The 14,444-nt window shown below is 48.0% G+C and overlaps 1 protein-coding gene and 1 long non-coding RNA gene across 4 annotated transcripts; one reads left to right on the forward strand and one right to left on the reverse strand.

Annotated features, from left to right (window-relative positions):
• Positions 1-2,733: 2,733 nt before the first annotated feature.
• Positions 2,734-9,645, forward strand: LOC120094267 (uncharacterized). Its single transcript, XR_005488476.2, has 3 exons — positions 2,734-3,029; positions 3,749-4,056; positions 6,417-9,645. It is a non-coding gene; the product is annotated as an uncharacterized LOC120094267 (long non-coding RNA).
• Positions 9,646-11,361: 1,716 nt separating this feature from the next.
• Ccrl2 (C-C motif chemokine receptor like 2) lies at positions 11,362-14,004 on the reverse strand. Of its 3 annotated transcripts, none has more exons than XM_017595697.3 (3): positions 13,774-14,004; positions 13,161-13,275; positions 11,593-12,836 (listed from the first exon to the last, which is right to left on the reverse strand). In XM_017595697.3, exon 3 carries the CDS (start codon positions 12,823-12,825, stop codon positions 11,752-11,754), a length of 1,074 nt encoding a protein of 357 aa, XP_017451186.1. In that variant the 5' UTR covers positions 12,826-12,836; positions 13,161-13,275; positions 13,774-14,004; the 3' UTR covers positions 11,593-11,751. The 3 variants fall into 3 exon arrangements, with proteins under 3 accessions (NP_001101661.1, XP_017451186.1, XP_006244028.1); XM_006243966.4 differs by lacking the exon at positions 13,774-14,004 and adding an exon at positions 13,598-13,756; NM_001108191.1 differs by lacking the exon at positions 13,774-14,004 and having other exon boundaries at positions 11,362-12,836; positions 13,161-13,664.
• Between the last annotated feature and the right edge of the window lie 440 nt (positions 14,005-14,444).

The raw sequence follows: 14,444 nt of genomic DNA on the forward strand, positions 1-14,444 counted from the left end.
AGGTGCACCAGGCTGACCTCTGCTATATATATGTGCGGGGGTGGCGTGGAACGGGGGAGGGTTTGGACCAGCTAGTATATGCTGACTGGGTGGTTCTCTGAGAACTCCCTGGGGTCTGGGTTAGTTAAGACTGCTGGTCTTGGGGTTGGGAATTTAGCTTAGTGGTAGAGCGCTTGCCTAGCAAACGCAAGGCCCTGGGTTCGGTCCCCAGCTCCGAAAAAAAGAAACAAAACAAAACAAAACTAAAAAAAAAAAAAAAAAAAAGACTGCTGGTCTTTCTATGGGGTCTCCCTCCCCTTCAGCTCTTTCAATCTTTCCCCTAATTCAACCATAGGGGTTCCTGACTTCAGTCCGCTTGTTGGTTGAAAGTATCTGTATCTGCCTCAGTCAGCTGCTGGTAGGGCCTCTCGGGGGCTCCCGGCCATGCTGGGCTCCTGTCTGTAAGCACACCATAGCATCAGTAACAGTGTCAGGCCTGGCTGCCCCACCATGAGACAGATTCCAAGTTGGGCCCGTCACTGGACTGCCTTTCCTTCGGTCTCTTCTCCATTTTTGTCCCTGCAGTTCTTTCACATGGGAACAATTCTGGATCAGACATTTCGATTGTGGGTGGTAACCTCATTCTTCCGCTTGGACTCTGTCTACTGGAAGTGGACTCTTCGAGTTCCCTGTCCCCATTGTTGAGCATTTTGGCTAAGGTCATCCCCATTGAGTCCTGAGAGTCTCTCACCTCCCAGGTCCCCCCACCTCCCACCCCCAGAGGCTGTACATTTCCATTCATTCTCCTGGCCCTCTGGACTTCTCTCCTGTTCCCTCCCCCATACCTGATCCTGTTCCCCTTTCTCCCTTCCCCTCCCCTTTGCCACCCAGGTCCCTCCATTCCTCTGCTTCCAATAGCCACCATTTTTAAAAACAGACAGTGTCCTAGTTTGCTTTCTATTCTTGTGTGATGAACACCATGACCTAAGGCAACTTGAGGAGGAAAGGATTTACATCTTACTCTAGCCCATTGTTAAAGGAAGCAAAGGTCAGAAACCTGGAATCCGAGATCATAGAGAGGCACAGCTTACTAACTAGTTTGCTCCCCATAGCTTGCTCAGTGCGCTCTCTCTCTCTCTCTCTCTCTCTCTCTCTCTCTCTCTCTCTCTCTCTCTCTTCTCTCTTTCTCTCCCACCCCCCTCGGCTTTTCAAGACAAGGTTTCTCTGTGTAGCCCTGGCTGTCCTGTTGACCAGGCTAGCCCCCAAATTCCTGCTTCCCAAGTGCTGGGATTAACGGTGTATGCCACCACCAGCCACTCAGCTTGTTTTTCTATAGTACCCAGGACTGCCTGCATAGAGGCCACACTGCCCACAGTGGGTTGGGACCTCTCATAGATCAATCATTAATCAAGGAAATGCCCTCCAGACAAGCCTACAGGTCATCTGACAGAGGCACTTTTCTCAATTAAGGTTCCCTCTTCCTAAGTGACTTTAGCTTGTGTCAAGTTGACAAAAGAAATGGGTCTCTACAGTGGCCTGGGACTTGTCAAATAAGCTGGGTAGGCTGGCTAGGCTGTGTGCCCCAAGTCTCCTGTTTCTGCTTCCCCAGGAGTAGGATTGCAGGTGTGTGTCACTGCGCCTGGCTTTTAAAATGCGAGTTCTGGGGACCCAACTCAGTTCCTTATGCTCGAGAGGTGGACGCTTCCCCGACTGAGTTCTTTTCCCAATCCATTTGCTCCAATGACGTAATTCTGCTCCACTGTGTTCACCCATTGTCACCATTGTTAACAAACATGGACAGCTCTGTGACCACCTGCAGATCTTCTGGCCAATAATTTTGGGACCAAAACTGTTTGTTTATTTATTTATTTATTATTTATTTATTTATTTATTTATTTATTTATATTTGCTATGTTCTCGCTAACCTGAGAAGTCTGTTTGACGAGAAACGTTGGATGGTAGAGTTTAATGCTTGCATGTGTAAAACGTAAAACAACAACAACAACAACAACGCAGACCTTCTTGGGAAAACCAGGCACTAAAGTGAAACTGAAGACCCATCAGCGAGCTGGGTGTGGTGGTGCATACACCTTTAACCCCAGCGCTTGGGAGGCGGAGGCAGGAGGATCTCTGTGAGTTCAAGGCCAGCCTGGTCTGCAGAGTGAGTTTCAGGACAACCAGAGCTACATAGTGAGAACCCCGTCTCAAACAAAACAAAACAAAACAAAACAAAACAAAACCAAAAAACCCTCCAGAAACCTAAACTAAACAACAAAACTAAATAACAAGAAGAAAAATGATCCAGAAGCAAAATTGCTCTTCCTTGTGGAAGTGAATCGAGTGCTGTCTGCTCCTGAGAAGCTGTTTTGGAGCCGACGACCCCTACATAAAGCCCCAGTAACCAAAGCTTCGTTCCTCTTGCGCCTGTGTCCACCAGGGGTCAGTGGTGGCTCTGCCATTTGTCCCCCTGGTCTTAACCTGGTATGAATTGGAAATCCTCCTTTGGGGCACGCTAGACTTAGCACATGGAGAATGGAAGAGAAATGGGGTGCCGGACAAGAGCTCTCAGCTTCTATTTCATCCCCATTATTTCAGTGCCAAATAAAGCCACGCGCCACAGTGTAAATGAAGCGGTGCAGCAGGACTCTGTCTTCCCCTTCATTTCCGGACCAGTAGCGGAACCTTCAGTTACTTGACTTTCAAGGCTCTCCTCTGCCCCTGCTGTGGTTAGAATAAGAAATGTCCCCGATAGGTTCATATATTTAAACAAGTGGTTCCGGTCACGGCAGTCTTTTAGAAGGTTGTAGAGTTTTCCGGACGTGGAATCTTGCTGGAGGAAGTGGGTCACTGGGGTTTTGTAGCCCGGTCCCACACAGCCCAACTCCACTTCCTGTCTGTTTTCTGGTTTCTGGTCTACCAAGAGTTGAGGCGGAAACCTGGCTGCACACTGCTGCTACCATGGAGCAGCCAGCGCCATTTCTACTTCTCCATGATGGGCTGGAACTATAAGCCACATGAAGACCTTCTTCCACCAAGTTGCTTTTTCTCAGGTATTTGGTCATAGCAACAGGAAAAGTAACTAGGAGCTGGAGAGATGGCTCAGCTGTTAAGAGTGTCTTCTGCTCTTCCAGAGGGTCCAAATTTGTCTTCCACTATCTGTAACTTTAGTTCCAGGGGATCTGACACCTCTGGCTTCCACAGGCACCTACACACGTCCACAGACAGGCAGACAGACAGGCAGGCACACACATGTAATAGACACATACAGAAAAAAATTAAGTATTTTAAACTATTTACAAATTGTTATGCGTCTGAGTATTTTTATGAATTTATATCTGCACACCACGTGCACACCCATGATGCCCTTGGAGGCCAGAAGATTGTGTCAGATCCTGTATAACTGGAGTTATGAATGGTTATGAAGCACCATGTGGATTCTGGAAATTGAACCTGAGTCCTTTGTAAGAGTCTCAAGTGCTCTTAACCACTAAGCCATCTTTCCAATCCAATACATATATGTTTATGTATATTTGTATATATATACACACATGTATGTATATCTATATAACTACATGTATACACATATGTATGCATGTGTATACATGTGTGTATAGGATAGTTATATAGATATACATATATACATACATGTGTATGTACATATATACATATATGTGTATATACACATTTATTTATATATGTATATACTCATATATATTTAAAAATGTAACAGTGGAATCATGGCTTAGTACCTATGTTGGACAATTCACAGCCACATGTAACTCCAGCTCCAGGAGGATTCAATACCCTTGATCTCAGTAGTCACCTGCATAGAGGATATTAGCAAATCGACGGCATCAGCTACGGGCATGAACACCACCCTGCTCCTTACACTGAAAGGGATAGTACTTCTGGCTTCTAGTGCCATGCCCCGAAATAGATTCTTAAAAGTGTTTCAATGGAGAGGAAGCAGTGGGTGGAAATACCAGAAGCCATGTCTGTATGATCCGGAGCCAGGAAGTTTGTCAGAACTGCTGTCTGTTAGGAAAGCATCTTGAGAGACCATGCTTCTTGACAAAGGTAAGGCCAAGAGTTCAGAGCCAAACAGCGCTGACTCAGTGAATGACTGTATGGGAGAGACTTGTTGAATTGGACAAGGGACATGTTTGGAGATGACAGATGGGCTCCAGGGGCACAGCGTCTCGAGGAAGGTATAGCTGTGGAGACCGTTTCTGACCATGACAGCTATGAAGTCTTCCTCCTCCTCCTCTCCCTCCTCTTCCTCTTCCTCCTCCTCTCCTTCCTCTTCCTCCTCCTCCTCCTCTCCCTCCTCTTCCTCTTCCTCCTCCTCTCCCTCTTCTTCCTCCTCCTCCTCCTCTCCTTCCTCTTCCTCCTCCTCTCCTTCCTCTTCCTCCTCCTCCTCTACCTCTTCTTCCTCCTCCTCCTCCTCTCCTTCCTCTTCCTCTTCCTCCTCCTCCTCTTCTTCCTCCTCCTCCTCCTCTCCTTCCTCTTCCTCTTCCTCCTCCTCCTCTTCTTCCTCCTCCTCCTCCTCTCCTTCCTCTTCCTCCTCCTCCTCCTCTCCCTCCTCTTCCTCTTCCTCCTCCTCTCCTTCCTCTTCCTCCTCCTCCTCTCCTTCCTCTTCCTCCTCCTCTCCCTCCTCTTCCTCTTCCTCCTCCTCTCCTTCCTCTTCCTCCTCCTCCTCTCCTTCCTCTTCCTCCTCCTCCTCTACCTCTTCTTCCTCCTCCTCCTCCTCTCCTTCCTCTTCCTCTTCCTCCTCCTCCTCTTCTTCCTCCTCCTCCTCCTCTCCTTCCTCTTCCTCCTCCTCTACCTCTTCTTCCTCTTCCTCCTCCTCCTCCTCTATCTCTTCTTCCTCCTCCTCCTCTCCTTCCTCTTCCTCCTCTTCCTCCTCCTCTTCCTCCTCCTCTTCCTCCTCCTCTTCTTCCTCTTCCTCCTCCTCCTCCTCTACCTCTTCTTCCTCCTCCTCCTCTCCTTCCTCTTCCTCCTCCTCCTCCTCTACCTCTTCTTCCTCCTCCTCCTCTCCTTCCTCTTCCTCCTCTTCCTCCTTCCTCTTCCTCCTCTTCCTCCTCTTCCTCCTCCTCTTCTTCCTCCTCTTCCTCCTCCTCTCCTTCCTCTTCCTCCTCTTCCTCCTCCTCTTCTTCCTCCTCTTCCTCCTCCTCTTCTTCTTCCTCCCTTTCTTCCTCCCTTTCTTCCTCCCTTTCTTCCTCCTCTTCTCCTCCTCCTCTTCCTTTTCCTCTCCCTCCTCTTCCTCCTACTTGTTTGTTTGATTTGGTTTAGTTTAGATTTTTCAAGACAGGGTTTTTCTGTATAGCTCTGGGTGTCCTGGAACTCACTCTGTAGATCAGGCTGGCCTCAAACTCACAGATCTGCCTGCCTCTGCCTCCCAAGTGCTGTGATCAAAGGGGGAGTCACCACTGCCTTTAATAATGCCAGCCAGGCTATGGAGCCTTAATAGTGGTATCCAGGATGTAAGGATGGCCACCCTTGGTTGGCATTCCTGTCCTCTGGTAACAATGATCCAGGAAAGTTGTCTGCCTGGGGGGAAAGTATGTGGAAAGAGGACAGGGATCCCTAAATGCAAGGTAGCTGAGGGGAAAGCTGGAAGGCAGTGGGGATGATAGTCAGGGGGCATCATGGTCCTCCTATTTATTTATTTATTTATTTATTTATTTATTTATTTATTTATTTATTATAAGTACACTGTAGCTGTCTGCAGACGCACCAGATCTCATTACAGATGGTTGTGAGCCACCATATGGTTGCTGGGATTTGAACTCAGGACCTCTGGAAGAGCAGTCAGTGCTCTTAACCGCTGAGCCATCTCTCCAGCCCCATCATGGTCCTCCTAAGAGAGGTCCTGAGCACCCATGGGTCTATTTCTTGACAATTAAATAGGAATGACCCTTGAATATTATAGGATGCAGGGACTCTTGGCTAAGTCAGGGGAAGATAGGGAAAAAAAAAGAAGAGGAAAGTCATTCTCCTGGCTTCTTGACATTTATGTCTGATCTTTGCCTTTAGAAAACCTAAACAAAACAATGTTTTCTCGGTCTACGATTTTACCTCTCACTCCTTATCTTAAACGTTGGATTTCTCAGAGCTTAATTAGGTTATCTTCACATCAGTAAAACAATAAAACAAGAACTAAAACAGAAACTCCTTTGCTTCCATGTTCTCTTTGTTGAGCCGAGGGCGTTGTTTCCTGGTGGCACGCCAACATTGGAAAATAGTCGGCTGTCCAGATACAGTGAGCGTCCACCCTCTATGGAGCAGGAGGCAGGGGGAAAAGGAAGGCAAGGCAGACCCAGCCCAGAGCCACAGTGTGAAAACACATCACTGTCCTCCATAGACTAACCTGGAAGACCCCAGGCAGAGTCCAGCCTTTCTCAGCCCGCCACGACCCACCTGTCTTCTACCTCCAGTTCACAGAGCGGTCTGAAGAAAGCCAAGAGTGGCCCATCAGGCATCTCCTCTGTTGTGAACCAGACTTTGTGAGAGAAAGCCATGCCCTTCCCATCTTCCTTCGAAGGAAAGAGCCTACTAACAGTAACGAGACTTCAAGCCAACTGACCCGTTGCTGGCAGGGCTGGCTGTGTAGGAAGCCCCGGTGCCTATGAATGCCCTGATACCCATGGTGAATGTAAGGGTAAAATGTTTCCAGGTTCTTGACCTCTTAACCAAAGAACAGAAATTAAAAACCGATACAAATTTACAAAAGTCACAAGGAAACGTCATTTAAAGTAAAAGGATAGAAAAGACCAGAATACACTACAAGAATCCATGGGCCTCACGAGTGGAGGTGCTCAAGGGCCCCGATTATTGTTGGGACTTCCTTTTACTGGATTAAAAGAAGGAAGGCTTTGGTGACCAGGGGAATCTTGAGGGTGGTTCTCTGATTTGACTGGCAGGTTAAGTCATATGATCATTTTTCTACTGTGCATGCCTCTTCCCAAAATGCATCTGATTTTAATCAAGTGCTTGCCCACTTAGACACAGTATCAAGGGCAGAGGGAGACGTACTTGGGAAGAGGTGCGCTCAGTGGGAAGTGTCTCCATCAGACTGGTGTAAGGGGCATGTTCTTGGTTGCTAATTGATATAGGATGGTCCAGCCCACTGTGGACCGTACCATCCCTGGACAGGTAGTCAGGAGCTATCTAAGCAACATTAGGATGTATGAGGAATACTTTTGAACAGAAACTGTCGGAGTTTGATAGAGATGAGAAATATACCCCATTATTCAGAGAGGGGTGTGTGTGTGGCCTGATGATGGTGAGGTCTGAGGTTGTTGGGTGAATTGTTCAGTGAGAGGCGTGTGTGCACAGCATGTGCAGGCAAAGGAGCAAGGCTGCCATGTGTGTTATTAAAAGGTAGGCATGCAAACCCAAGGGGAGTCCTGGGTTACTAAACCATTCCCTACGCTTCTCTACTTCACCCCACACGAGGCATGCCGCTATGCTGAAATAACTCATAAGATGTTTCACAGTGTCATTTTTAGAGAGGTGAGAGGGCTCTGGGGCCGCTGCACAGTCTTTAGAGGTGTCCTTGTTACCTGGAGCTGTTGTTAGCTTTAGAATGTGTGTCCTGACAACCCCTAGCAAGCCACATCCAGGCTCGCAGTAGAGACAAGCTAGGACGATGGTGATGGCAGAACCACATCCTAACCCAGATTGCTCCTTAACATGCTCAACTCAAACCCTCGTATGAGAACCCACAAAGACAAAGGACATTGGTTCTCTTTGTTCTTTCCAACCAATGTGGTCACATTAAACACCCCTCCCCCCATTACTTGTTTGTTTAATTGACTTGTTGAGGACAGATGACCAAGCCTGGTTTGTCAGGGGTCTGTCAGGGCTCAGGCTCTGATCCACATAAATCGAGTAACACAGTGACAACCCCCACCTGAGTCTATACTGGGTCCTGGCATGAGGTTCGGGTTTAAATAGTGGGCAAGGGCTCTGTCTAACCGAGAGGTCCTAGCCAAGGTATGGTCCCACACGGATCGCTGTCTCCAGGCCAGTCTGTCCTGCAAGGTGGTCTAACAAGTGCTTGGAACTGTGTGAAATCTCTTCCCAGAGAACTCCCTGAGGAGATGCCAATTCCCGTCATTGTTTCAATAGTCTGATAGCCAAAGGGATAGAGGCACAGGTCTTCATTCCTGCTGGGATGGTCACACCCTTTCCTAGAGAGCTGGAACGATGGACACAGGAAGATCTGTCTTCCTATGGATGTCATGGTAAGGGTGAAGGCTGACAGCTAGCCCAGGTCTCTGCCTTAACGACCTCAGGATTCCACAGTGACGAGCCTTCCTCACAGACAGAGCCAACCAGAAGTTTCTTCTACTGGCAAAAGAGAAGCGCTATGTTTTTAACTATACTAGTCATTTTCTGTTTGTTAGGGTTTTTTTTATTATAGCATTTGTGGAAATAGGAAAGCTAGTGCTATTTTTAATTTTATTACATTTTTATGACTCTGTGTACTGAAGCACAAATATAGAAGTCAGGGGACAACTTGGAGTTGGCTTTCTCCTTCCACTCTGGATCTAGGGACTCAAGGAGGGTCACCAGCTTGGTGGTTGTCACCTTTATCATCTGAGCCATCTCACTGGGCCTCAAGTATTGTTTGTGTTTTTGGGGAACAGTCCACTTGGTCCAACGCAGAAGAAAGGCCTTGTAGACTTGAGTTCTGAGTACACCACACCCATTCTTGAATCTCAGCACCCGTCTTCCTTACGGCTCCCATTAGAGTTTCTGGGTCCTCCCACTTCCTGAATTTTCATCCCGGAAGTTTGACAAGACCCTCCTTTGAGTTCATCCTCATCAGTAAATATGAGAGAATTATGTGATTTCCTCTGAGCTTCTGTCTGACATAGAACAGAAGTGAATGGAGGATATAGAACTACTTCCTAATCTGTGATGAGATTATATTCCTGATCTCCCCAAAGCTCTTGCATATATATAAGATACTTTCTCCCTGAGTCTTTGTCTCTCTGTCTCTGTCTCTGTCTCTGTCTCTTGCAACTGTGCTCCTTGTAGAGTTCTGTCCCCGCTCTCCTCCTTAGTCAGGGGGGTCCTCCCTTGTGCTGCTTGGAAACTCTGTTTGAGTATGTGATGGAAACTTGAGCAGCAGAGGACCCTAGGCTGTCCCAGAGACAGGCTGCACTAACACATTGGAGTGCCTCGGAGGCTTTTAAAATCAGCCACATTGGAGTACAGTTGACGCAGGATAGAATGCAGTGCTAGTGAAAACAATAATGCCCCAATAATGAACACATCCACCAGACTCCTCATTGCCCTCGTGCCTTTTGCAGTGAATCCCACATGCCTCCTAGCTAAGCATCCTTAGTAACCATGGCTTCAGCCACTAAGGATTAGATCGTGCTTTCTAAAAATTTGTCCAAATAAAAATAACAATTAACACATTGGGAATTAAAATATATAACTGAGCAGAAGTCATCTTTTGCTCAGTCTTTGAAGACTTCATGCATGAAGCTGTGTGATTCCACAGTCTGCAGCTCTTTCTCCGTCCATCTGTTGAGGGACCTGGGGATCGAGGACAGCTTGTATGTATAGATACAGCTCATGTGAAAGTCTGTGGGAAAGTGTATACAGCCATGTTTCCAATTTCAGTGTTCTTGGGTAAGCATTTATAAGGGGGTGACTGGTGACTATATATTTAACTTTTTAAGAAACTTCTATCTCAGGGTGATGGTTGTGCATGCCTTTGATCCCAGCACTCAGGAGGCAAAGACAGGCGGAGCTCTGAGTTCAAAGCCAGCCTCCCTGATCTAGAGAGTGAGTTCCAGGACAGCCGGGGCTACACAGAGAAATCCTGTCTCGAAAAACAAAGGAAAATAAATCTCTTTCCAAACTGGTTGTGTCATTTTTATATTCCCACCAGCAGTGTACAGGAATTCCAATTTTACTTTCTTGGAGACATTTAAAATGCCACCATCCTTTCATTGTATATGTGTGTCTATGTGTGTGTGTGTGTGTGTGTGTGTGTGTTCTTGTGTGTGTGCATGAATGTGTGTGCATGTGTGTGCTTGTGTGTGCACGAATGTGCATACATGTGTGTTTGCATGTGTGTGCGTGCGTGTGTGCTTGTGTGTGTACATGAGTGGTGCATGTATGTGCATGAGTGTGCCTGTGTGTGTGCGTTTGCACACAAGCACAAGCACATGTGTGGAAGACAGAGGACAACTTTCAGAGCCAGTTCTCTCCTCTTGCCTTCACGTGGGTTCCAGGGACTGAGCTGAGCTTACCAGGTTTACACAGCAAGGGCCTCTCTACACACTGAGCCACCTTGCTGCCTGGCCTTTATTTCTTTTCCTTCTGCTATGATGGTGACTGACATTAACCTATGCCATGGAGAATCCTTCGTCCTGGGAAGGATCCCTGGAAGGATGCCCTAGTTATACTCTTTGCTTGCCCATCTTGCCTCCAACTCACTTTGAGGCCTGTAGCCCCATTACAGCTCCAAAAGAAGATCTGTGGCCACAAGCCCTCAGCTCCGACAGAGTATGGAGTCCAGCTCTGAACACTAACACAGAAAGAGGAGACACGCATAGATCTCCATACTCTGAGACCTGTAACCCTGGGCAAAGAGCTGGCCTCCGGCTGACTGGCGGTTGGGAGCCTCCGAGTGTACCTCTGCTTCAAAAGGAAGTGGGACCTTATTTGTAGTCACAGGCTCTTGCTTGAGGCCTGAGGGATGTGTTACGTTTCAAAGGTCACAGTGCTCCTTCACTCCAACATTTCTAAACGTACTTTCACCATCTGCTCTTGTTAAATATCCTAAGACACCAGAGCCTTCACGGTACAGACGCTAAAACCTTGGAGGACTCGAGGGCTGGGAGAACCAGAAAGCTTGAGTATAGTTGTGCAGTCAAGAGAGCCGAGTGGGTTCCACAGGACCAATCACATCACCTTTGGTTTGCACAGCTACGGGACAGCCCATTCTTCTCATGACCTGCAGAGCATGTGCCTGGGAAATTGTTTCCATTCTAATGTGTGCTTCTAACTTAGAATGCGGTCAAATTGGGTTTAGGGACTCTCTTGTCCTTTAGAGACAGGGTCTAATGAATCCAGGCTGGCCTAGAACTCCCTATGTAGTCAAGGGTGACCTTGAAGTTCTGATCTTTCTGTTTCCACCTCTTGAATTGCGCCGAAATTAAGATGTGCATCACTAAGTAGTAAGCACACTTTAACCTCAGCACTCCGGAGACAGAGGCAGACACATCTCTGAGTTCAAGGCCAGCGTGGACTACAAAGAGAGTTCCAGAACAGCCAGGGCTATGCAAAGAAACCCTGCCTAGAAACAAAACAAAACAAAACAAAACAAAATGGACATGGTCTGGCTGTGTTGCCCAGGTTATGCTTGCATTTGTGAGAGTCCTTCTGCCTCAGCCTTCTGGAGTGCTGGGATTAGAGGCTTGTATCACTGTGGTTCACAGTTACTGGGAGGTTGGCACTCAGGGCCTCTGGGGCCAGCGACCTCTGGGTTTGCACATCCGTTTTACCACTTTATAGTTCTGTGACTTTGGACAATTACCGAGCTTCAGAAGGGGACCCACCCACAACGACACTGTGGACAAGCGCTAAAGAGGAAGAGTGGAATTCACCTTTATAAATAGCTCAGCCCTGCGCCAGAGAGTAGTAAATATTCATTAACAAGCCCCCTTTCCTCTTATATTCTATTTTTATACAAACATATAAAAATTACATAAAACGATGTGAGGAGGAGACAAGGATCCGTGTTTATATATCCTGCCTTTGAGGCAAAGTACCGTACAGTTCAATGGGCCTGCTGTGACCTTCCCTTGGCGTCTCTTGCTGAGAGTCCCTACCACTTTGAAATGGGAGATCATTACACCGTGGGAACAGGCTGCAGAGATAGCTCCTAAAGGCCTTGTCGAGAAGCAAATAGAGGAGCGGGTTGACACAGCAGTGGGTGGTCGCAATGAGCTGTGTGACCTGGGTGCTTGCGTCCAGGTAGTAGCTGCTCTTGTCATCCTGCAGGGACAAGTGTTCCTGGAGAGCAGACAGGAAAAGCACAACATTGTAGGGGGCCCACATCAAAAGGAACACACCCGTTATGACAAGAGCAGCCTTGCGGAGGTCGCACTGCCTCTCCCTGAAGTTCTGCGCTGTCCTCATTTGCCTGCAGCAGAATATAAAAACCAGCAGAGGAAAAACAAGTACCAAGATGTTCATCTTTGAAGTCAGAACATACTTCCAGATCGGTGCTTCAATTGTCAAGAAGTGAGGTTTGCCAAAGCCGCACTTGTGTTTCTGTCTTTCCATCCGAGGCTCGTAAAACACAGCTTCGGGCAAAGAGAGTGCGGCAGCCACAGCCCATGCCAGGACACACGTAACAATACCACCAGACACCGTTGTGAAGATGGAGGACAGTCGCCCTTGGGAAAACACCCTGTATCCTTGTACAAGGAGGAGGATGTTGCAAAGCGTCTCGCTGTACAAGCCCATGGAGTGGAGTCCAACAAGAACTTTACAAGTCTCATTGCCCGGGCTTTCCCCATGTGCGGCAGTATGTGCCCAGAATGGCAGGGGAAGCAGGAAACACAAATTTGAAAGTGCGAGGTTTAGAAAGTAGATGTTCCCCGGATTCCTGAGTCCTCTGTATTTCGCCAAGATAAATACTGCCAACGTGTTGTCCAGGAGACCCACGGCAAACACAGTGCAGCAGAAGTGCAGCGCCTGCTGGGCGGAGAGGAACTCGGGGGTGGGAACTTGGTCTGTCCCACTGTTGTCCAGGTCATCCTCTATGAGGACATCATACTCATCCTCTGGGGCCACTGTGTAATTATCCATCGGAGGCTGCCCTGTGGGGAAACCAGAGGTTATGTTTCCCGTCCATCCTACAGCAAAACACTGAAAGTAAATATGCCCCCACACCCCGAGAGTGGCGGCTATACTCAGGCTATTAGTTGAGCACCCAGGGACCGAGTTGCTAGTGTGGCAGAAGCTGCCTGGCACAGGAGGAGTCAGGGACGTTAAAATCACTTAAGTTCTTTGGTTGAAATGAAACGCTAAATGGGAGACAGGATCTGAGAAATCAAAGAGTTAAAAACAACCAGACACTGGTTTAATCTAGAGAAGTTGGTGCCCGCCCACTTCCCAAGTATTCAAAAAAAACGGTTCCTTACCTTGCTCACTGCCTAAAACAGCGTGGTCGAGGCAGGCGGCTTGATATTTTTCTCTCGGGGGATATAAACAGATGTTTGCAAAAGTGAAACTGCGCTGGTCAAGCACTCGGACAAGCTGGCGAGATAAAGATAACCATTTGACTGGGTTCCCGAGGGTGGGGAAGGGTGCAGCCCAATGATCTATCATCCAGGGGGCTGTGGGAACACTGGGGTCAGAAAAACACCACTTCCTTCTGAACAGCCTGGTCTTGACCCGGAGGAGCCAGAGAAGACACTGTTTATCCCTCTGAGGCTCCCACGTCCAGGCACAGCTTTCAAGGGCCAGCTGGAATCAAGTTCTGAAAGTCTCTCTCAGGAGCCTCTGTCAGCCGCAGAGAAACTGAGAAGTTGTTTTCGGCTCTCCCTCTCCCGGTATCCCATGTTTGATTTCTCTGTACCTCTTAGCCGGGTGACCTCCAGGCTTTCTCGGATAAGGACACTAACTCACGCCTGCTTCCAGTGATAATACGAGCGTGATGTCAGAAGCTGAGGCGTACAGCCCCACCCCCTGGCTTCTGACATAAGTTCCCTGAGTAGATAGCAGCTTCCCGAGCACAAAAGTGTTCATACTCACCAGAGACCGGGGAAGCAAGTGGTATCAGTAGGGATGGAGGTTGGGGACTGAATGGGACAGAAAAAGGAGTGTTGCTGAACATAATCAAGACTGCTGTGGGCATTCCCTACATCAGAAAGGAAAGAATGTCGCAAGCAGCTGGAAGGAAGCAGTTGATGCTGGGACACTTGATGTAGCTGACCCCGCTCAGGGGAAGCCCCAGGGGGAAAATCCTAAGTGAGGATATGTGGGACAAGGTCAGGTGGAAGGTTGGTGGGGAGGGGTCAGGAGGAGAAGGGTGCCGTTTAAAGAGGGGTATCCCAAGAAGAAAAGGAACTTCAAAGGACTGGGGGGGAAGGCGTGTATGAAATGCCCTTAGGTCAGCGACTCTGTGAAGCTACGAATGACCTAATCTGGGGAGTAGTCGATGTCTGATTTAGGCACGTCCTTTGCAGTATCAGCAACACACGTTATAGGTATATAAAAACAGAAATGGATAATGAGGAGACCAGTAAGAAAGCACAGAAAGGGGGGTTGGGGATTTAGCTCAGTGGTAGAGCGCTTGCCTAGGAAGCGCAAGGCCCTGGGTTCGGTCCCCAGCTCCAAAAAAATTAAAATATATATTAAAAAAAAAAAAAGCACAGAAAGAAAGGAGCCCAGATGAGCAACTGAGCATTAAGTTCCAAACATCT

This window comes from Rattus norvegicus, chromosome 8 (assembly GCF_036323735.1).
Source record: "Rattus norvegicus strain BN/NHsdMcwi chromosome 8, GRCr8, whole genome shotgun sequence".
Taxonomy (NCBI): Eukaryota; Metazoa; Chordata; class Mammalia; order Rodentia; family Muridae; genus Rattus; species Rattus norvegicus.

Bases quoted from the DNA above. Each gene is read 5' to 3' on its own strand.
- Ccrl2 (NM_001108191.1), bottom strand. From the start codon at position 13,347: ATGATAGATCATTGGGCTGCACCCTTCCCCACCCTCGGGAACCCAGTC. The intron at 12,837-13,160 runs GTAAGGAACCGT...GTTTCCCCACAG, and splicing joins TGTTTTAGGCAGTGAGCAAG to GGCAGCCTCCGATGGATAAT.